At 51.0% G+C, this 21,335-nt stretch overlaps 2 protein-coding genes across 2 annotated transcripts in view; both read right to left on the bottom strand.

Annotated features, from left to right (window-relative positions):
- CD34 (CD34 molecule) overlaps nucleotides 1-21,335 on the bottom strand; it is a 212,868-nt gene that overhangs the window by 72,085 nt on the left and 119,448 nt on the right. The gene's annotated exons all lie outside the window — the stretch shown is intronic.
- On the bottom strand, nucleotides 12,188-17,789 carry CUNH1orf116 (chromosome unknown C1orf116 homolog). Its single transcript, XM_065740374.1, has 4 exons — nucleotides 17,547-17,789; nucleotides 14,993-15,109; nucleotides 13,897-14,074; nucleotides 12,188-13,536 (listed from the first exon to the last, which is right to left on the bottom strand). Exons 2-4 carry the CDS (start codon nucleotides 15,083-15,085, stop codon nucleotides 12,344-12,346), a joined length of 1,464 nt encoding a protein of 487 aa, XP_065596446.1. The 5' UTR covers nucleotides 15,086-15,109; nucleotides 17,547-17,789; the 3' UTR covers nucleotides 12,188-12,343.

The raw sequence follows: 21,335 nt of genomic DNA, 5'->3' as shown, positions 1-21,335 counted from the left end.
AATGTCCACGCGTTGGAGTGTTCCAGAGGGCACAAACTGTCACAGCCAATTTCCCTTTGCAACAGTACGCCTCTGAAATATTAGCAGCTGCTTATAGCATCAGAGAGCTCGGATCTAAGTGTGTTGTGATGAGAACGGGATATATCATCACTTAACTTTCTGAACCACTCTGACTGTACTGCTGATATTCGTTTTGTAATGGAGAAGTGCATTTCATTGATACAGATTTCTGCAGGTTGGGTATACTTTGATGCATCTCCTTGGGGGTTCTCTACAAGAGTAGAGGTTAGCAATCCTCCGTGTCAGCCCCATTGGTTGTGTATTACCTGGTGTCAGACACTCACACACAAACTGGTCTGCCTGAACCTTCCGAGGAGAGCACCTATTATCCTGCAGATGTGGGACAGAAAAAAACGAATGCTATGATTGCAACACTGATCAAGACTTGTTTCTGTTTAATACTGCAAGAGGTTGCAAGCAATCACATTTTGTTGAAACAAGCAAGCAGGAAGAGCGATAACGCCTTCGTAATGCGTCAGCAAGAGTTGTAATTGACACTAAAATAAATTTATAAGCCTCGTATAGAATTTAATCAAATTATTTTGAAGATCAGTGCCTCTTGGTAAGGGACAAAGACAGCAGTTCCGGGAATGCAAACTCAACTTTTGTCTTGGGGAGATGTTTTACACGCTAAGCAGCAGGCCACCTTCTTAAAATTTGTTTTGGGTCTCTCTCACTAAGGCTGCTGGCAATTGCAGCACCAGTTGCAAGAAAACACCCACCGACTTCTGCCCGACTCTGTCTTGCATCCATTGGTGTTGTCTAGGCTGACGAGTTCCTCCATCCCTTCCTCTTCTGTGGAGCTCAGCACAGCTTCTGTCTGTCCCAGCTGTCCCAGGGTGCTTCCTTCTCCTGTACAAAACATACATGTATGGGGGAGGGAAAAGTTCTTCCAGTGCCTACTTACATCTCTGAGCATGACACTGGAGTAGCCTCTTGTTTCCTAGTTTCATTTTTGTAGATAAATATTTGTATCAAGAATCCACCACTAGATTCTCACTGAGTAATGGCACAAAACTTTTACCTAGAGGCACAGCATGCTGCAGAATGAGAGAGACGTGTGGTTTCGTTGTTGGCAAGAGTTTTTCCAGCGCCTTGCTCTGCTGTGCACCCAATGGGCCAGGCTCGTCCCCACAGGGCACAGCCGTGTCCCTGCCCTTTATGCTCAGGGTTCCAAGCACTGCAGAGCTGTAAAGCTGTTTGTTCAACACACTGCTCCCCAACAATGCAAGCAAAGCCCTTCTGGAAGAAACAGCCACAATCCAAAAAGTGTCACCTGGCCAACTTACCCATCTCCATCCGAAGCTTTATTTTGGTAAGGACCAGAATAGTGATAATGATGAAAATCAGCAAAACCAGAGCTGGTACCACAACGAGGAGCAGGGATAATTCATGGGATGAGCTGGAAAGAGGAACCATCAGAATTTGAGTCAGTTACTGAGTGGTTGAATGTGGGCTGCAGATTTTATGGCAAATAACCTGACTGTCTCAAAGGAGAGCAGTCAACAAACTCAAGTAGACTTGAAATCATTTGATCTGGAGTTTGGCTTATGAGGAAGTAATTTCTACATCTCTGTCTGCTCTGCTGTACGCACAGAGTTATCCCCTCCAAAAGGAAAGGGAGCTGTTTCCATCATGCAAACTCCCAAGCAAGGCTCAGGCTCTCTGAGCTCTAGTGGGCTCTCATCTGTTGCAGGGTGTCTACATGCTGTCTCCTTGCAAAAATGCCATAAACGCTGTCAGAGCTCAACACACAGAGTGCAGAACCCAACCCTTTCTACAGGATTGTGAACTGAGGTTGGCAATGTGCTCTTTTTGGCTTGAAGGAGTCTGCAGAAGGGTCTCCCCAAACCCTGCAGTGCTCCTGGCTGTCTATAATGACCGGGATAAGGTGGGCAATGAAGCATGAGGCGGCTACTGATTCACCAGCACTATTGCTCAAGCCTGATGTTACCCAATGCCCTATCCCCATTATAACCAAAGGAAAACAGGTAGGAACACATCTATTGACTCTGGCATCTGATCTACAGGAGCGACCAGCACCAAAAATTCAAGACAAGTTCAAAGACCCACACCGCAGACGGACACGAGATATGCTTGCCTGCTGCTTTTCTAATCACTCCTCTCTTCTATCAGAGTTTATAACCTGCAGTGTTTGCACCGCCTGTGTAGAGCCCATGGAAACTGGGCAGGTGAGAGAGAAGCACTGAGGTTCTGCCTATGGGAATTGTGGCCATGAGCTTACCTCTCACTGTAGGTGTCACTGTGGGAGGTCACAAACGTGCTGGGGGGGAGAACTGGAGGATGGGGGCTGGTGTTGTCAGTGCTGGTGCCCATGCTCTGTGTCAGCTTTGTGGTGTGCGTCAGCACCATGGTGTACGATGGCCACGTGGTGCTCCTCTGTGTCACCATAGTGTTGGAAGCTGAGCTCAATGGCAAAGTGGGGTTCAGAGAATTGTGCATTTCTGGGTTTGGTGACGTGAAGGTTTCTGCAAAGAAAATGGTTTTGGGGCTTAAATATCCATCTTTTTTGTGGAGAACATTCCAGAGTGGTCAAGGGTTTGCACATCTCATCTTCCATCTGCTGATGGAAAAAACATGCGACATCATATGACCAAACTCAAGCATTTCTATTACAGAAAGCAGCTTGTGAGCACTAATGAAAATCCATCAATACTTGGCCAGCATTCCTACTTCAACCTCACTTTCTGTCTCTGGCAGCTGAAGAGTGAATTGCGTCCGCGTATTCGCATGCTGCAAGAAAACCTTCAGGGTGTCATGTGCTGGTGTTTTGTATTGTGAATTATCAGTGATAATTTTCAAACAAACTAGACTTCTGCAGAAAGCTCAAACGTTTCCAATAATGCCTCTACGTTTCTGCATGGAACAAAAGAGAGTGTTTGAAGGGGGGTGTCCATGAAAGGGTAGGGGGAAGAGTGATCAAAAAAAAGGGAAAGGATTGATTGTGTTTCCAGCCACCCCATTGCCTACCCTTCTCGATGCTCAGTTTCACAGAGGTTGTGTGCTCCGTGTGCCCATTCCTGGCCCCACACCAGTACCACCCCGCATCCTCCTCTCGCAGGTGGCTCATCACCACGGTGTAGGTCCCGTTGTCTGGCTCGCTGCTGTTGATCCATATGCGCCCTTTGTAGGACTCGTGCACAAATCCGTCTGCGTCCACCAGCAGGGAGCATCCAGCATCCTGCCACCTGCACAGGTACTTGGTGGTGTAGCTGCCCGCAGGGTTGTGGTGGCATCTGAGGGACAGCGAGCCCCCCACCCTGCCATGCACAAACTTTGCTCTCCGAGGCTGGGCAGGGACTGCAGGTAGGAGAAGATGGTGGTGAAGTTTGATGTGGCCGCAATGAGCCCGTGGGGCACAGCAGCTCCAGTGCTCCCTCTTACCTGTGGTCACCTGCAAGGCCACGGCCTGCCAGCTGTCCCAGTCAACTGGGCTGCCCATCCCACATTTGTACAGCCCTGCGTCTTCTGGCCTTAAATCATTTATCAGCACTTTGAATGCTCCAGAGCTCTCTTGGGGGGTAATATAGATCCGTCCCTCGTAGCTCTTCCCCACGTAGCCATCGGAGTCAGCGATGAGGATGCAGCCACTTCTCCCCACTCTGCACCAGAGCCTCCTGGTGCCACCCCGGCTGTCCCCAGGTGGGCAGGAGACAGTGACAGAGCCACGGAGCTCCCCGAAGAGCAGCTCTGTTGGCCTCAGTGTGCCCACTTCTGTAGGGAGAGGGAGGATGAGTGCCACCCCTGTGCCTGTTTTGTGGGCCACCTCCTTTTGCACCGGTGCTTTGGTCACATGTGGGGGTTTTATGACTGTGACTGCTTAAAGCAAAGGGTAGCAAAGGGGACCTGATCCCCTCCCTGTCCCATCACTGTACCTGTTGACACGGTCAGGTTCAGGTTGACGTAGAGGTCCCTGTTGGTGGGGCCAATGCCACAGCGGTAGGTTCCCGTGTCACTCATCTTCAGCTGTGTCATTGTCACCATGAAGGTGCCATTCTGGGGGATGTCCTCCAGGAACACTCGGCCCATGTGTTCTTTCGAGATGAAGCTGCTGGTGGAGATGATGGTGTAGCAAATCCCATCTCTGGCCCTTTTACACCAGAACTTTCTGTCATGCTTGTTGGCCGGCGTGATGGAGTAGAAGCACTGGTGGGTGACAGACCCTCCGACTGCACCCGTCAAAAACCTGGGCCCATACAAGGTGCTCGAGGCTGGCTCTTGGGGAAGGAGGGAAGAAGTGCATTAGTCAGAGACATGGACATTGCATGGATGGGGAACCTTCCCTGACCCAAGCGAGGTGCCACAGCCCTGCCTGTCCTGCTCTGTAGTGATGGGGAGCAGCAAACCTCCAGTAGGAACCTTTGGTGCTGGCAGTTTCCTGGTGACTCACCTTGCAGCAAAGCCACAAAGAGGAGGAGAACCTCCATGTCTGCCCTCCTCAGATGTTTGCTTGGCAAACTTCTGAATCTCATTTTGGATACCGGCTTTTGCTGGTGTCCCTGTGAGAGAACAGAAGGGAGATTCTGGCTTGGATCTGCTGAGCTGAACCACGCAGATGCCTGTGATGCCTATTGGGTGCAGACCACCCACACCCCTGCTGGCTCTCATCCTGTGAAGTGGTGCAGTGCAAAGATAAGAGAATTTTAGAAAGAAAAACAGCACTCACAGCTCTCCTGCATTGAGCCCTCTTGTATTCCAGGTCGGATGGTCACTAAAAGGCATTGCTGGCAACAACTGGCCATGGGCAGACCTGTGCAGGCACTGGTGTGCTCTGAGGGTTTGAGGATAGCTGCAGTGATTGCCAAGCCCAGCACACAGCCCAGCTGCAGCCATGAGCCACGGTACCTCACTGGATCAAAACAGTTCTGGGGAATGCCAGCAGCACGTCTTACACTCCTCCTGCCAAGGAGCAATTATCTTTCTAACCTTTTAATTTTACTTCGCTGTAGCTTAACTTCCTGCAGAAAACCTTTGGGCAGAGTGCAGTTATCCATTTCCAGATTTCAATAGAAGTGATATTTGAGTGTTTAGAAGGGGAATTACTTCCTTGTGCAAGTTAAAAATTGACTTCTGATTACCAGAATTTCATCCTATAGAGTCCCAACTAAAATTCTTTGTTTGAGATTTGCTTGATCCCGACCATGATTAAAACCTGGAGTAGGCACACACCAATTGACTTATCCTTTGCTAACTCACTGAGCTAACTTCAAAGCAGTTTGGAGATAGGAATAAGGAAATGGCCGCAGTGCAGTGTCATCATGAGCCTTATTCTCAGCCACGGGGCTGAGCCCTGGCAGCACCCTGTGGGGTGGGTGCTCCTGGATGCGGGTTTGGCCCATGCAGCAGCTCAATCCCTGAGCCTTGTACGCCTTGCACACTTTGCACTGGGGATTGTGTGCATCTCTCCTGTAGCTCCCCAGCTGCACCCCCTCCAGCTGTGGGGCTTACAATCCCCAGGCTTACAAACCCAGCTCGGAGCCAGCTCCCTGCCCCAGTTGTCTCTCTGCTGTAGGAAGTGTGGCTGCGACAGCAGAAATGTGCTCTTCCCTTTTCAGTGCAGGCAGAAGCACTGTGGTGGTGCAGCTGGCCCTGCATCCTCTTTGGGCAGTTCCCCTTGTTTTTTTCTCCCCCAGTATATGAGGCAGAGGGTGCAGCTCTGGCACCCAAAAAAAATAATGAATAAATTGCCAGTTTTGCCAAAGCTTCATCACTTAGCTGGCCCTGCTGCTGCTAAGTCAGCATTCCAACAAGGCTTTCTTCCTATATAACATTTTGTGCTGGCATTAACTCGCCAAGCTCTTCCTGGCATTAGGCCATCAGTGCCTGGATGTGAAGTGTCTGCAGGCTGATGCAGCTCTGTGTATCCTTAGGGGTGGGTGGCACGCTTTCACAATCACCCAGCTGCAATCTTTTATGATCCTGTACGACAGCTTCGCAGCCCCACTCATTCACTCCTCTGTTTCCCACCGTGCAGCAACAAGCAGGGTGTCAGCACAGGGCTGGGAAACACCTGGGCTGTGCTTTCCAGGACCACCAAGAAGATGCTAACTGATCAGATCTCACTTTTTCCAGGTCCAATTACCTTGAGCAGTGTCAGCTGAGTGCCAGCCACATGCGTTCCTCTTGCAGCACTCAACGTGCATTTTCTGGGTTATTTATGGCACCTGCTGGCACAGAGCTGAACATGATTTGCAGCTATGAGAGCAGCACAGTGTGTGCCTGGAGCTCTGGGAGCACCCCGTGCTGTAAGGACTTGTGGATCAGATGGAGCTACACAAAGCAGAGTGCATCCAGCAGGTCTTTCTCACCTGCACATCCGTTCTTGCAGCATTGTTGGGTAACTGAGCTGTGTTCATTTACTCATTTACTTACAGCTTTGCAAAAAGCCTCATTCAGTCTCAAGATTTAGGAGGTTTTGCTCTCAAGCAGCGACATTAAACTCTCCCTACCACCAGATAAATGAAATAGCAGAAAGTGACAAGAGAGAGAACATTACAAATCCCATTTCTTTTTCTCTTCCCAACTTCGGTTCAGTTTTCTGCCATGAAAATGTCTGTGTGCACAGTGATTTTTGTGCCTGCCTGATGAAGCAACCCTCCCTCTGCCACCCAGAACAAGTTAGCAGCTGCTGCTTCATAACAACTGCACAGCATCTCTCCGTGTGGGTTTGGATAAGGACTTGCTTTGTCTACCTCATTTCTCTGTGTTTTCTTTGCCAAAATGCAGCATTCTGATGGACAGCTTGAAAGGGAGAAAAGAATCACGCTAGCTCTGAAAGCAGTGATGGATTTGGGCAGAAATGGGTTATGCCACTCTTCCTGCACCAGAGATGACAACCTTACACGGCAGATCTATCGCATATTGACATCCATCCTTTGCAAAAGTGAAATTCATTGGCACTGATGCACGATAGCACTGCACTCTCTTCATTAATAACTTCTGGGCAAAGTGAGGATCACTCACCTGAGGTTAGGATGCTTCTGCTCCTGGTCTGCAGCTCTGCTCTCGAAGTTCAATCCTTTTTTAAATATAATGATGTCTAGAGTTAATAACAGTTTGGCTGTGCCTTACTGAGCAGATCAGAGATGGCCAGAACACTGACAGAAACAGGAGAAATGACAGTAAGGTACCGAATATGGAACCTGAAGAATGCTCCTTTTTAGCCACTTAATGATGTGGGTGACATGGAAAGGAAACCAATGAAGAAGCCAGGAGCAGAAACTGCACAGCTCGAGAGGAATTCCCCGGCGCTTCAGACAACGTGCAAGGTTGTAACACGGAGGAATGGTTTCTGGTTACTAGCACTGAAATGCTCTTTGCTGGGAAGGGCCTTTAGGCAGAACTTAACACAAAGTTGGGTGTGTTTCACCCCACTTCTGCAGTCTGAACCTCCACAGATGCCTTCTTCTGGCACCGTGCTCTCCAGGATTCCAGCACAGAAGTCTGTTTTCTGCCTCAGTATTTGCTAACATTTCTCCCTGCAACGAGCCCGGCTCCACTGCGTTAAAGCCTGCACTGCTGTGCTGTGACTTCCAGGTAGTTGCAATCACATTAATGGAGGGAAATTATATCAGATCATTGCAACACGGCCTGATTAAACCAAATTGCCAATCAGCTAAGGAGATCAAAGTTGAGAAATCAAAGCAGAATGTCACTGAGGCACGTGGACTTTACTTGAGAATATCTTTATGCTCTCGCAGTTATCTCGTCATTTCATAGAGATTAATTTCTCTCTCAATATTATTGAGGTGCATTTTAACTGCTGTACATTTCAAGTTGATTGCTTGGTGGGTTGTGCTGCCTCAGGAAAGGCAGAAGTGCATATAGCAACAGTTGTGATGTTGTGGGGGACTTTGTTCTGTTTTTCCTTCAAATAAAGATGATGGATTGAAGCAGTCAATGTGCAGCAGTGCTGGAAACGCCCCGGGCTGGTCCTGCCTCCTGCTATACACAGGCTTTGCAGGACATCACACTCCATGTGAGAGCAGCAGGTGGTTTGGTGCTCATGGCCAAGTCGATGGATGTGACTTACTGGAAAGCTTTGTTCTGCCCTGTGCAGTGTGCCATGGTGCAAAGGTCCAGCTCTCACTCTTCTGGGGCACAGGTATGCTTTGAAGACTCAGTCCTCGCTTTCTGAAGCACTTCGGATTTGCTCTGGATGAAGGGGTATCTCTGTCAAGCAGTTTTGCTTTCTTTATCATTATACAATGACTTATATTGCAGTCATTTTGTTGTTTTGTGCCAAACCTGTGCAATAAATGGCTCCCAATACTGATTCAGCTTCAGTCTCCTTAAAGACATTTATTTACTGGTAGCAAGACAACTGGATTGGTATAAAATGTGGCACATAAAACCGAGGGTGAGAATCACCTCCACGCAGCAGCTGAGAACCAGAGCTCCTCGTCCTTGTCCTTGCCCTGCAGGAAGCCACAACCTGGACTCAGAAGGGCCTGGATGACACCTGGATGCCATTTGGGATCTCTCCATGCCTGGCCCTTCTGATGGAGCAGCAGTGACCCCATGGGCTGTCCCTGGGGTAAGAGGTGACACCCGTGGGTGAGCAGAGACCTCAGCTCAGGAGATGCACCAAAGGCTCTGAGCCCATTTGAGCCCCAGTCCAGGAAGCCCTCTGTGCTCAAAGGTTGCTCTCACCATTGTTTTACTGCTGTCGATAAAACAAAGCCCCTCTACTTCCACCCCGACGTTCATTATTCATTTTAACTGCGGCACTGGGTTAAATCCCCCACGTCTTGCTTTCTCTTGCCTTTCCCCTGCTATTTCCTAACCGTCCCCTCTCCATCCGCGGTGTGGGGACAGCTGACGTCCCAGTACCAATCCATCGGAGCCGTGCCCTCACCCGTCGGTGCAATTCTGGGATGGATGAGGGCAGAGATCGGCTCTGCTGATCGCCGCCCCGTGTCGTGCACTGCCACCGCGTGTCGCTGCCGCGGAGCTGTCACCGCAGGCGGCAGGAGGATGCTGCAGAGCCCTGGCGGGGAGACGCGCACTTCGCAGGTCACAGCTGGGAAAAAGAACACTTCTGGAGAGCGGTTTTCTGTCTTTTTTATGGTTATTTGGAGGCAAATTCCGGATTTTTTCAGGTTACAGGGCTCGGGCTCGTCTCTGATCCTACAGAAAGGGGCAGCACTCGCTGCTCAGATCCGGCTGGAAAGGGTACAGTACGAATCCACAAGGGAAGGAAGCATGTGAGCAGAGCAGGAAGGGTTGAGGCTGCTCTGATTGCTCGCTGCCTTGTTCAGCATGGGAGTGGCTCGACATAGGCACCAGAGGAATGAGCACTCGTGGGTGTGAGTGCTGGATTCTCCCTTCCCCACCACGAGGATGCTCATTGCATGCTGTCACCTCGCTGGTGGGGACACTGTGTGGGTGACAAAACCTGGTGACCTGCCACCAGGAGAGCCTGGCGTCCCATGGGCTCCTTACAAAAGGTAAGGAGAAGGACTTCTGGTGTGCAGAGCTGCAGCAGAAAGACAGCCCCACAGATAAGGTCTGGGACTAAGGACTGCAGCTGCAGCTGTGCCTGTGTTAGGAGTGAGCTCTGGCTGCAGCAGGGTCAGACCAAAGGCAGCAGCATTGCTGTCAGACGAGCTCTCCCAAGAGCAGCAGGTTGGGCCAGGTAACACATCCTGAGTCACTCCGATGAGCAGTGGGGTGGCAAGATGCTTTGGGTGGAGGCTGATTGCTTTTGACTGAGGTGATGTGAAGGGTTAGTAACAAGCAGTGATAGCAGCAAGCTGCTCCCCTGCTCACCTGGGGTACGAGGTGCCTGGGTGATCCAGGCTGACACCTGCAGGGACACCTGAACTCCCCACCTCCTTGAGATGAAGCTACAAAAATAGAGCAGCCCTGGAAGCAAGAAGGGACATTTTCTCTGCATCATTCACATGGCAGAGGCATGGCTGTGGCAGTGGTGGTGACTGCAGGAAGAGGCAGGGACTGTATGGGGGCAGCGATGGCTTCTCCTCCTGCCAAACTCAGATAATTCTTTGTTCCAATTCTTTATCCAAAAGATAATTGTTTTCCCAGTGTACAGCTGTGAAGGCGCTGTCAGAGCTGCTGTGAATAAATGGGAACAACAACCTGAGCTCGTTCTGCAGTGCCCATTGGAGTTAATGATTAAATCACAGCTAGGGCAGTGCTGTTGAAACTAGTCAGGTATGTTATCACAGGGCATGAGCCTCTCTGTAAGGAGCCATAATAACTCGTTCTCTTACGGAACTTCAAAGCTAAAGGGCGTTGGAAAACAAAGAGCAGCTGAGGTCCTGCTGAAGCAGGAGTGTGCTCACACTGCTGCCAAGGGGGGTTCAGTGTCTCACTGAGGCTGAACTGGTGGCTGCTGAGCACTGATTTTAAAAGCAGGAATGAGGGGCGTTTGTTTGAGTTTGGTTTTGAGATACCAAGTAACTTTGCATTGCTGTTAAATAAAGCAAAACAAACCACAGCCAGAGGAAAAAATGTGTTCGTTTGAATGCTGCAAAGCATTCGGTTGAGTGTGGTGCAGTTTGTCTTTCTGTCCATTCCATATCAGCAGGTTGTGAGCTCCCAAATGAAGAACCACAGTCACGAGGGTTGGGGACCAGAACGTACCAAACCTCTTCTCCTGAATTTGAGCTCTGTAATGGAAGATGTGTGCAAGGTGTGTGAACTGGGCCAGCAGCCACAGACTCACAGACATGGAAATGACACGTCTGAGTGATGGGGGATGGAGAGTTAAAAAGTGGATACGCAGCCTGTGCAAAATGCAAAGCTGAGTGTTTGGGTCTTTGCAAACATTGCTGTGATGTGTAAACACAGGGTGTGTAGTCTGTGTGAAGGCACTGAGGGTACGTTTACCAACTCTTCATTTTATATTGTAAATACTGTGCTCCCTCTTTGCTGCTATTTTATTTTATTTTTCATTTCATTTCATTTCATTTCATTTCATTTCATTTCATTTCATTTCATTTCATTTCATTTCATTTTGTCTCGTTTCATTTCTATTTCATTATTTTATTTTATTTTGTTTTGTTTTGTTCTGTTTTATTTTATTTTATTTTATTTTATTGTTAGGGTCTGCTGTCATTTTGCTTCAGACACAAATGAAGCAAATTATGCCCAGAATTAAACAGCACCAGGTCTGCTTTGGGAGAGCACAGGAGCCCAGCTGGAGTCTGTCTCCACCTGAATGTGGGTTTTGTTTCTGTTCTTAGAGACATAACATCATTAAAGTTGGAGAAGACCACTCAGATCACCCAGTCCAGTGGTCACCCCAGCACCACCACTCTCACTCTTCTCCTGCCCATCTCCTGCACACCCTGAGAAAGCCAGGCACCCACTACAACTCTTCCAAGTATGATCTTATTCTGTTTCCAAGCCCCTGTGCACAATGTCTGAGCATTTTTAGGACAGAAGCAAGCACATCTCTGCAAGAAGAGGAGCAATCCCTGCAGCTCCTTGCACCAGCTATGCTTGGGCCACAGACTTTGGGCTCAGTGATAGGAGGCAGCAGCTGCAGCAGTATCTGATCCCGCTGCCCTCATTAAAGAGGCTCTCTGCACTGCTCAAGCTCCTTCCAGTCTGCAGAATGGGGCCAGCGGGGACCCTGTGGGGATGTGGGATAGCCAGCTCTGCTCCTGGGGTGTGCAGAAGGGCAGCATCCTGCTCCCACCCAGCGCTCTGCTCCCCAGGCTCTTAAATTATGAGAGCAAATGATTGTCAGGGAGAGGGGGCATGGTTTAAATGTCAGAGGAGAGATGAAGCTCTGAGCGAAGGGGTCGGTGCTCTGAAGGCAGGATACCTGGGAAGTCCATCTTTCACAGCCCATTGCCTTTCCAGAGCATACTCCCTGTTTGGAGGTAGCAGCTGTTTCCTCCTGTGAGCAGAGCCCCATCAGGCACCAGCATCGCTCATAACTATCTCAGAGACCAAAATCTTGCTCTCTCTGCAGAGAGCCTTCATCCATAGACAGCCCCTTTACAGCAAGCCAAACCCACTGCTTCCCCTCCATCACAGCCCGCAATTGCATTAACGATTTTGTAGGACAGCGTGCCCCAAACGTGCAGAATGCTGCCTCATATCTTGCTCATATCTTGCTGCGTACAAAACATCCCATACAAGTGGCACTACTTTATTAGGCACGATGCCCTGAGCGACTCCAGGAGCAGCAGGCCCCGTGTTCACCTCCCAAGCTGTCCCAGCAGCAGGTGCTCATCCAGCAGAGCCACGCAGGGATGAAGGCTGCCCTCCTCACGCTCTCCTGGTGCTAATCCTTCAGCAGACCGAGCTTCCTCAGGGCCTCGCGCCGATGCTCCTCCGTTGAACCCTTGGGGGAAATCTTCACACTGACGCAGGATCGGGGCGGCCGGGGGAAGCTGGGCAGCGGGCTGGACCTCCTCTTGCTGCTCTTCTCCACCTCGGTGGGCTCCTTTAGCACAGAGAAGTCCTTCCCCGCCCCGAGGGACGCGGGTCGTGGTCTGCTGCTGCGCAGGAAGCTGGGGGCCAGCCGCTCGATGAAGGACATCTTGCCCAGCGAGCCGCTGCCCTTGACGCCCGGCTCCTTGGCCATGCAGCTGCCCAGCCCTACGCCGGAGCGCTCCAGGGTGTTGGATTTGAAGTTCATGGCCCGTCCTGCTGGAGCTGTGCTGGGCGCTGCCTGGACCTGATCGCGGGGAGGCGGCACAGGGCTGGGCTGGGTGCAGGGCTCCCCCAGATCCTGAGGCAGTCCCAATTTCTCCAGAGCCTCCCGCCGTGCCTTCTCCCTCTCCTTGGGGTCGTGCTGCCCTGAATTCTGCTTTTCTGCAGCAGTGTCTCCAGCAGAGCTGGCGGGTGATGGTGGTACCTTCACCTTCTGGCTGGGCTCTGCACCAAGCGGCACTGGGCTGGCTTTGCTGGTTCTCAGGATAATGTTAGGTGGCAGTTTTCGTGGTTTGGGGGCTGTGGGAGGCCCACGCTTGGCATCAGGGTCCTGTGGGACCTCCTGTGCTGCTGGATGCTCTGGTTGGCCCTGAGGAAGTGCTGTCCCCTTCTCTCGGTGTGGCAGCGGTGTGGGACTGGGGACAGCCGCCATCTCCAGGGCTGGATGGGGCCGTGTCCAACACTCCTCTTCATTTTCTTTTCTGCCATTGCTTCGTGGCTGCTCTGCCACGTCCTGGAAGGGAGCTGGAGGTGGGATGATGAGGGACCTCACCTCTCTTCTCACGTTAGCTTGGCCAAGCCTGCTCTCCTTGCCCACCTCCTGTGGAGATTTACCCAGCGGCAGTGGGTCCTGCACGGTGTGTGTATCTGTATTTCCACCAGCTTTGTTTGCTGCAGTGATGTCCCTCGGGAGGCTCTGGTAGCCTGGAGTTGATGTAATTGCTGGAACTGAGCTTGGGAAGCCAGAAGAGCCCTCAGTGCCCTTCTGGTCAGCTGCACGCTGCTGAGCTGTGCTTCCAGGGGGAGCCCTCTTCTCCAAATCTAGGCAGAGAGAGGTGAGACATCATACACCATGCTGCACGTCTACACGGGATATCTTACCGTGTACAGAATGCTTCTTCATGCCTCCTAATAAGAAGCAGAGCTCTACCCTGCAGTTCAGTTGGCCTCATTAGATAGCTGCTAGCAGCTCCTACATGCAGCAACTGGGAGAACGCAGCTGGAGCCCTTCATATCCCACCACACACAGCCTCCTCTCACCCATGGAGTGATGAAAGCGATCTGGCTTTTGCTTACCAAATGAATAAAACTGGGGCAACGCTCCCATTCTGCCTGCCAAGGAAGCTCACCCCAGTGTGGGAATCCTTTGCAAATAGGGCAGGAGCCCAATTCCCAGCTTACCCTGGGGAGCAGAGTCTCTCTTCAGCCATGCCCTGGGCAGCTGGGTGGGCTCTGTATAGTCAGTCTCATCAGTGGAAACTCCACTGTCTGCTTCTGCATCCAGCGAGCCAATGGTTTCCTCTAAGAACATCAAGCACTCCTTCTCTTCCACAGATAAATAGTCATAGCTGTTATCGCTCTGAAAATAAAGAAGGGCAAAAAGGAGAAGCACTGATAGGAGCTGCAAGTGTACTTTTATTTCTCTGGGGATAGCAGTGTCTCTCTTTGTTCTCCTGTCCATATCACAGCTTTGAAAGGAGCACAGAGGGATCCTGTTTAATTTTTATTGCATTTCAAGCATCATGAGATGTGATCATTGTGGAAGTGCGACACATAATATAGTCCATTAAAAAGCTGAAGTGCAGGAAAGGATGGAGCGTGTGTCACATCGACAAAACACGAGGGAGAAATTGTTTCAGGTGGAGTTGTTTTGCAGAGTGGCACCTACCCAAGCCCTGTACCATGCAATACTGCAACCAGTTTGTCTGTCCCTAATAAATTTTAGAGGGTTTGGTTCTGGTTTGCAATATGTCTAATGGAAAACCTTCCCAGGACTGAGCTTTGTGCTAGCACATATCAATTATGCTCCAAGTCAGACAGGATGTAATTAGGCCATCAATCTTGGAATCAGTGTTTGGAGACAAACAAGTTTTAAGGAACAGATAATGAAAAATTGCACATCTACGCCCATTGTCCCAGCTCATCTCCACCTTAACTCCTAAATCCATCTCGTGTCAGCTGGGGAGGAGTACAGCTCGATGCCTTCTCCAGGGGCAGTCACCCTTGTTGGAGCTGCTGTGACCCAGTTATCCTACTGGTGCTGGAACAGCCTGCCCTGCCCCTGGACTGTGCCATGGGCTCCTGCAGTTTGGTGTTATTCCCTGAGGAAACCAAGCAGTGAACTTAATTGCTACCGTGTAGGTGTGAGAGATGTATTTTGGGGTCAGGATCTGTGTGGTCCTTGTGCTGCCACAGCAGTTTTGAGCAGAAATCCAACTGAAATCTCATGCTGAGGGGGTTGAGTGATGCCTGCGCCAAGCACAAAGAGGTAACTTACCCGCTGTGAGTGGTTGGAGGCCGTGCTGACCATGCTGTCACAGCTGTCTGAGTTGCAGGCAGCCATGCCCAGCCCCAGGTCCTTCCCAGGCATGTCACGGGCTGCAGGACAGCAGGGCTGGAGCAGGAGGGAGGAGATGTGTTAGGCTGCGGGGATGCTGCGTGCAAACGTGCAGGATCTTAGGCTGCTCCTAGCAAGAAGGCATTTTTGAAAGCACCTTTGGAAGTTGTTTTAATTTCCCAAATGGAGTAAGCTCTGGGGAGCTTGTGCATAACCATCTTATGGAGGGTAATGATTTAATCACCCTGGAGATGTGGATAAGGCAGCTCCTGAAGGAGCTTCAAGCCCGCAGCAGGAGTGCACGCTGCCCCATTGCAGTTGAGCAGTGCTGGCAGGGGCTGTCCCACCCCAAGCTGAGCTCTGCCCACAGCTGGTGACACTCTACACCCATCCAGTGTCCCCTGAGCAATGGGTGGTCCTTGGGGTTTGTACCTGTGAGGCAGGGTCCCCAGGATCCCACACAGGCCAGTTATACTCACAGCACGCACAGCAAAGGGAGCTTCACCCCCTGGGGAAAAGACCAAGCAGCCTGCAGAAGCCATAATTACTTATAGATGTAAAGCATTAATCTTCCAAAAGGTACTGACACCACCAATTATGAGCTTTCTTTGCTCGCACCGCCCATTCTTTGGGAGATGAGAATCACAGAATGACAGATTTGTAGGGGTTGGAAGGAAGGGACCTCTGGAGATCATCAAGTCCAACCCCCCTGCCAAAGCAGGGCTAAAGAGGGAGGGAGAGCTGGGCTGCAGAGCACAGCAAACAAACGCCCTCTCCAACACACACGGGCCCACGCGGGAGCAGTTGTTTGCGGGCAGACAGAGGAGCTCTTTGTGCTGCAACCTGGCCACAGGAGCACACTGCTGCTTTTCTTGGTAGCAGGATCAGGGAATTAGATGTGGAGATAAGCGAGCAGAGCTGGCTGCTCGTTAAGACAGTCAGAACCTGAAAGAATTCTTTTGTAATTGGCATATGCCGCAAAAATCAGATTTCCCCACCCACAGCCTGGGAGATCCATTGCTTCCACTCCGGAGGAGCTTAGTGCTTCAGGTTGGGTTTTGCAGTACGTACTGCCCAAATTACAGCTGAGGAAACAGTGTCTTTGGAGCAGCACTAGCCCCCGTTCTTTGAATGTGAAGCTTATAGCCAGAGCTGTTAGCTGCCAGGAAGCACAGGCTGCAGGTGGGGATTTTTAGCCTTCCCAAGCTGCATAACTTTGCCGCATGCATCCTTTGCCATGCGAAATACAAATCTGCTTCCAGGCAGCAAAAGCCTATTGCCTGCTTGATGAGGGACCTGCAGGATTGCTGCAATGTTCTGCACTGCCTCCTGCCCACTGCACAAACCCGAGGGAACAAAACGGGGAAGCGAAAGTTTTGCTTGAACTCAATGCTGGAGCAGTGTCCTCTGTGCAATGCTCAGCTGCAAAACGAGCAGTCCCAAGCAGGGACAGCCACGCAGGGGTCTGTGAGCTGATTCCTGGTGGTCAGCACGCTGGGAGAAATGACCTGAGCAGCTCTCTCCTTTGTAACAGTGAGGAGGCAAAGTTCAGCAGGGAGCGTCAGGAGCTGTGCAGGAACAAGGGGCTCATTCTACTGCATGCTGTTCTCAGAGGAGATTATGGTTCTGACACATTCATCCGACTCAGGAGAGGGAAAGAGGAAACCAACCCTGAAAAGCCTCAGGTTTTATGGTTCAGAAGGATTTTGCAGTTCCCTCCTTTCAAAAAAACCAACACATTAGCCACCAACCAAGCATTCAACACGGAGTTTAAATTCAAAGGATACTTGAACAGCTGTTTCTCGATCGTATATTCTCCCACTTAAAGAGCTTTTCCAAGTGGCCACGTTTTATTTGAAGCACAAAACTCGCTGGGGCAGCTTTTGCAACAGCTGCCATAACTGTCCTCTGCAAAACTTGCCAAGCCCTCAGACATCAAAGAGCTGCTGGGTAGCAATTAATGCTAATTGCTTTATTTGAGGAGGCTACTTTCTTCTAATCCCAGCGCGACTACCAGTGCGGTATCGCAGCTCTCCAGCAGTGAGAGAGTCAAAAGTGGGTGCTTTTTTGCAGCTGTACTCTGATGCCCTACACCTGCTCACAAAGGGCCCCATCCTGGCCAGATCTAAACACAAGGAGTGCAGGGAAACAGAGCATGGGCAGCTCCTTGCTGCTCTGCTGTGCTGCTGTGCACTGGGACGGATCCCACCCAGTGAACGGAGGCGATGGCGCAGCTCTCCTGTTCCTCTTTAAACAAATAGGGCTCACATCGCCGTTCCAAGAGCTGAGTTTGCTGCCCTGAGAGCGGGTTTTACTGGTGGCCCCCAGCTCTCCAGCACCACTTTCCAGCCCCCCAGCCCACTGCAACAGCTCTGCCACTCTTTCTACTTCCAAAGCAAAGTCCCCAGTGTGAGCGCACCGCAGCCCCGAGCAGAGATAAAACCGAGAGAGCAGAAAGCAAGAAGGAATAAAGGTTTTTGCTCTTTTTTTTTACCAGGATGTCCGACGTCCCCCGGTGCCCAAATCCTTGTCCTGGCCGCGTCTATCCCAGGACGTCTTTGCTTTTCAGCTCTAACCAAACACGGGCAGGTTACACATTAACTCCCAGCACAGATAAGGCTGCGCAGGGCACAGGCAGCAGCAGCCCGCCCGTCACCTGCAGCCCAGCCCAGCCACTCTCATCCCAACCCGAGCAAGGTGAATTCCTTCCTGCAGCTGGGCTGGGGTCAGGGTGCAGCACAGCCCCCGCTCTGCCCGGCTGTGCAGCCCTGCACAGGGTGCCCGGGGGGGGGCAGAGCCCGGCGAGCGGCTGTGGGCTCCCGGCACCACCCAGCACCCTCCCTTCCTGGCCTCAGCACGGGTTTCACTGGAGACTCCTTAATCCGACATCCTGTTCTGCAGCATAGTTGCTCGCTGACATCTGGAGGCCCTGACCAAAACGCCCTTTTTGGCAGTGATTAAGCCCTGCGCCGGGTGCTTGCATTGGGTGCTGCTGTGCGTGCATTGCTGCACAGCAGGTTTCTTCTCTTCCGTGGTTTGGGGCATTGGGCGCCTCAGCTCAGGGCAGGACCTGGTTCCTTCATGGCTCTGAACATGCAGATTGTTGCTGGAACAGAGAGAGGCACAAAGAAAGACCGGGATCTGCTGGAAAGAGTGCAGCGGAGGGCTACAAAGAGGATAAAGGGAGTGGAGCACCTCCTGCACGAGGAAAGGCTGAGAGAGCTGGGGCTGTTCAGCCTTGAGAAAAGAAGGCTCGGAGGGGATCTGATCCACATCTATCAGTATCTGAGGAGCGGGAGGCAAAGGGACGAGGCCGGACTCTTCTCAGCAGTGTGTGGTGATAGGACGAGGGGAAATGGCCACAAACTGAAGCATAGGAAGTTCTGCACCAGTGTGTGTGGGAACTTCTTCCCAGTGCAGTGATGGAGCACTGGAGCTGCACACAGAGGTGGTGGGGTCTCCTTCTCTGGAGATGTCCAGCACCCACCTGGATGCTGAGCTGTGCACCCTGGGCTGGGAGCTGCTTTGGCAGGGGGTTGGACTCCGTGATCTCTGGAGGTCCCTTCCAACCCCTACAGCTCTGTGATTCTGTGGCTCATGTACCACCAAAGCTTTCCAAGAGACCTTGTCTTCCAGCTGTACACTCTACAGGGATCCCTATATAGAAGCAAAGGGCAGAGTCCCAGGAAAACTGCACATATCCCAGCAGAAACTCTGCAGTGAGATTCTGCCCGTCAGATCATTCACGTTTTCATGCTGTCATGTTCTTTTTTTTTTTCTTTTGAAAATAGTGTTGCAACATGTGCCTTGCTGCACAGAACAGGGAAGTGGAGACGTGGGTTATTTCAAGCTGCAGAAGGATGGAGGGAAAGAGGATGAGCAGGGAGCACAGAGCTTCCCGGCAGCACTGGCAAGCCACAGCTGAGCCCTGTTGCAAAAGGACCATGTGGGCTGAGGAGCAAATCACAGCAGCCTGAGAAGCTGGAGAGCATGGGGAGCTCTGTGCCAGCGCTGCCCTCCTGTGCTCACACAGCAAAGATAAGAGATGGGAACGTGGTGCAGCTGTTGCATGGCTGAGCATTGCGGCAGCCTGGAATTGTAGAGTTGAGTGCAAACACTTCTGGAAGTGACCACTGGCATAGTGCAGCAGTTTGAGCAGTCGCGTTTGTGATGCTTTTGTCTAGCTGCCTTTGGTTCTGAGTCCGCTTACAACATGGAAGTATGGCAAAACTGGATACGTTTTCTAATGAATGTGCAAACACAGGGAATTGAACAAGCACTCCTGATGGAGAGGCTGTGTCCTGAGAGCATCATGAGGACAGCACTGGGACCTAACCTGTGCCATGCAATCTGTAGAGCTTGCTGCCTGAAGTGTGTAGATCAGGGAAAACACTTTATCCCATTACAAGAAGTCTTGAGCTGCTGAGAGCTGACTTCTGTGCAGCAGATGCCTGGAATGAACCTGTTCTTTTTCTACGCTCTTCCTCCGACAAACAAAGACAGCTGCTACTCAAAATAAAGCGTGATTTCACCTACGTGGTATGAGGTACATGCAAACAGTCAAGTGACGCAAAGAAAACTCTCCAGAATGCTGAGAAAGGACTTTGGCACGCTAACAGGCACCGCGTGCCTCGCCCTCTGCATAAACAGCAGAGTGTGGGTGATTCAGGCCTGGCATGGAGGAGCTGCATCCACACAGATAAGGCACCTGCTGGCATAACGAGCTGGGTTTGGCTGTAGGGCTGCTGGACCCTTCTGAGCTGTATGTATGGTGCCATGTGGGCTGACAAACTGATTATGGAAGATATTGGGTAATCCACAGGCTTAGAGAAATAAGGAAGTCTTAGTACGGCTGTGGACTAAGAAGGAACCCTATTTATTATCCCAGTTTTAGGGAAAAGAGGTAAAGAACTCCAAGGCTTGGTAAGCATTAACCCCACATGTGAAATGAGGCAGCTCTGCCCGTGTAATGCAGTTCCCAGCACTTTCCCTGAGGCACTAATTACAAATAATCCACAAGAGCACTGCAGTCCTGGACAACCTGATTCTGCTAACCCTCCCATGGCATTGCTTTGCTACAAAAACCCATGTGCTGCTCAGACTCAGAGGAGTGACATTTTGATTTCAGCAAATCAGAAGGAGCTTTATTCCACTCTGTCCAGAGCAGAGTGAAACCCGATGGCTGAAGGCACAGCTTCATTTACAACACAGGCAGACGTTTAATTGATATGATGAAGAGCTGAAATCGTGGTGCTCCTCTTATTAAAGGGTTTTCCTGAGCACAGCTCGGTGCAGTGCTTCCATCAGCTCAGTGTCCTGGTTCTCAAGGCCCATCAGCACGTGAGGCTGTGTGGAAGGCAGTCAGCAGAGCTCTGCTGAGATCAGACTGCTGTGTTTCTGCACTGCAAATGTGGTTTCACGAGGGCTCTACTGGCTGTGTCTGACCACAGTCATTGCACTGTTGTGTATGTGAAGAGGGTGCTTGAAAAACTGGAGTGGGAATAGGATGCTCCTCTGCAGGCACCACAGGGGAACAGGAGATGCAGGAGTGAGTTCTGACCCTGCACCCCACAGGGAGGTGCTCCTTCCCTCTGCCCACTCTTTCTTCATGCATAGGCCAGAACCAAGGAATCCAACACGAGCTCTAATCAGCTCCAAGATTTTTGTCTTTCCCCCTTCCCTCAAGGTCATACGAAGAATGAAGCAGGTGTGGAGAAGCAACTGCTTTGAGAACTGAGGCTGGAAAGGGACCCGTGTCATCATCCCAGCAAAGCACAGTGATAGGTGGGGAATGCAGACTTGGAGTGATTCCCCCCTCACATTGCTCGTGTAGGCAACTGCTTCCATGAAACAGACAGGGTGATTCTGAAACACAGAACTCCTGAAGCCTGTCTGTTTCATGACTGATCCACACAAATGCACAAACAGTTTTAGAGGCAAATAAGACCCTCTGGTCGCTCCTCTTGATGCCCAAGTACATCAGGGAGGTAACTTACTGTTTTAAAAGCATAACGTTCTATTGATGAAAACATAATTAATAAAAATTATATCGCTGAAAAAATTGGAAGCGAAGCTTTATCCTTAACGGGCTGCGGGGCTGAGCCCTTCTCGATGTGACCATCCCTCAGCATCAAAGGAAAAAGTGAATGAGATGGAAAGGGGACATAAATTACTCAAAGCCCATGATCCAGATGTGAAGGCCACAAAAGGTGCACTGGTGGAACAATCGTGAACAGAGCTGGGGCTCAAGAGCTGAGGCAGAGACTACACTAAGCGAGGCTGC

This window comes from Cyrtonyx montezumae, unplaced genomic scaffold (genome assembly GCF_038088225.1).
Source record: "Cyrtonyx montezumae isolate F1298 unplaced genomic scaffold, pur_monq_1.0 scaffold_26, whole genome shotgun sequence".
Classification (NCBI taxonomy): Eukaryota; Metazoa; Chordata; class Aves; order Galliformes; family Odontophoridae; genus Cyrtonyx; species Cyrtonyx montezumae.
This window is presented reverse-complemented; position numbering and strand designations above follow the sequence as displayed.

Bases quoted from the DNA above. Each gene is read 5' to 3' on its own strand.
- CUNH1orf116 (XM_065740374.1), bottom strand. From the start codon at position 15,085: ATGCCTGGGAAGGACCTGGGGCTGGGCATGGCTGCCTGCAACTCAGAC. The intron at 14,075-14,992 runs GTAAGTTACCTC...CTTTATTTTCAG, and splicing joins CCTCCAACCACTCACAGCGG to AGCGATAACAGCTATGACTA. The intron at 13,537-13,896 runs GTAAGCTGGGAA...CTCTCTGCCTAG, and splicing joins GAGAGACTCTGCTCCCCAGG to ATTTGGAGAAGAGGGCTCCC.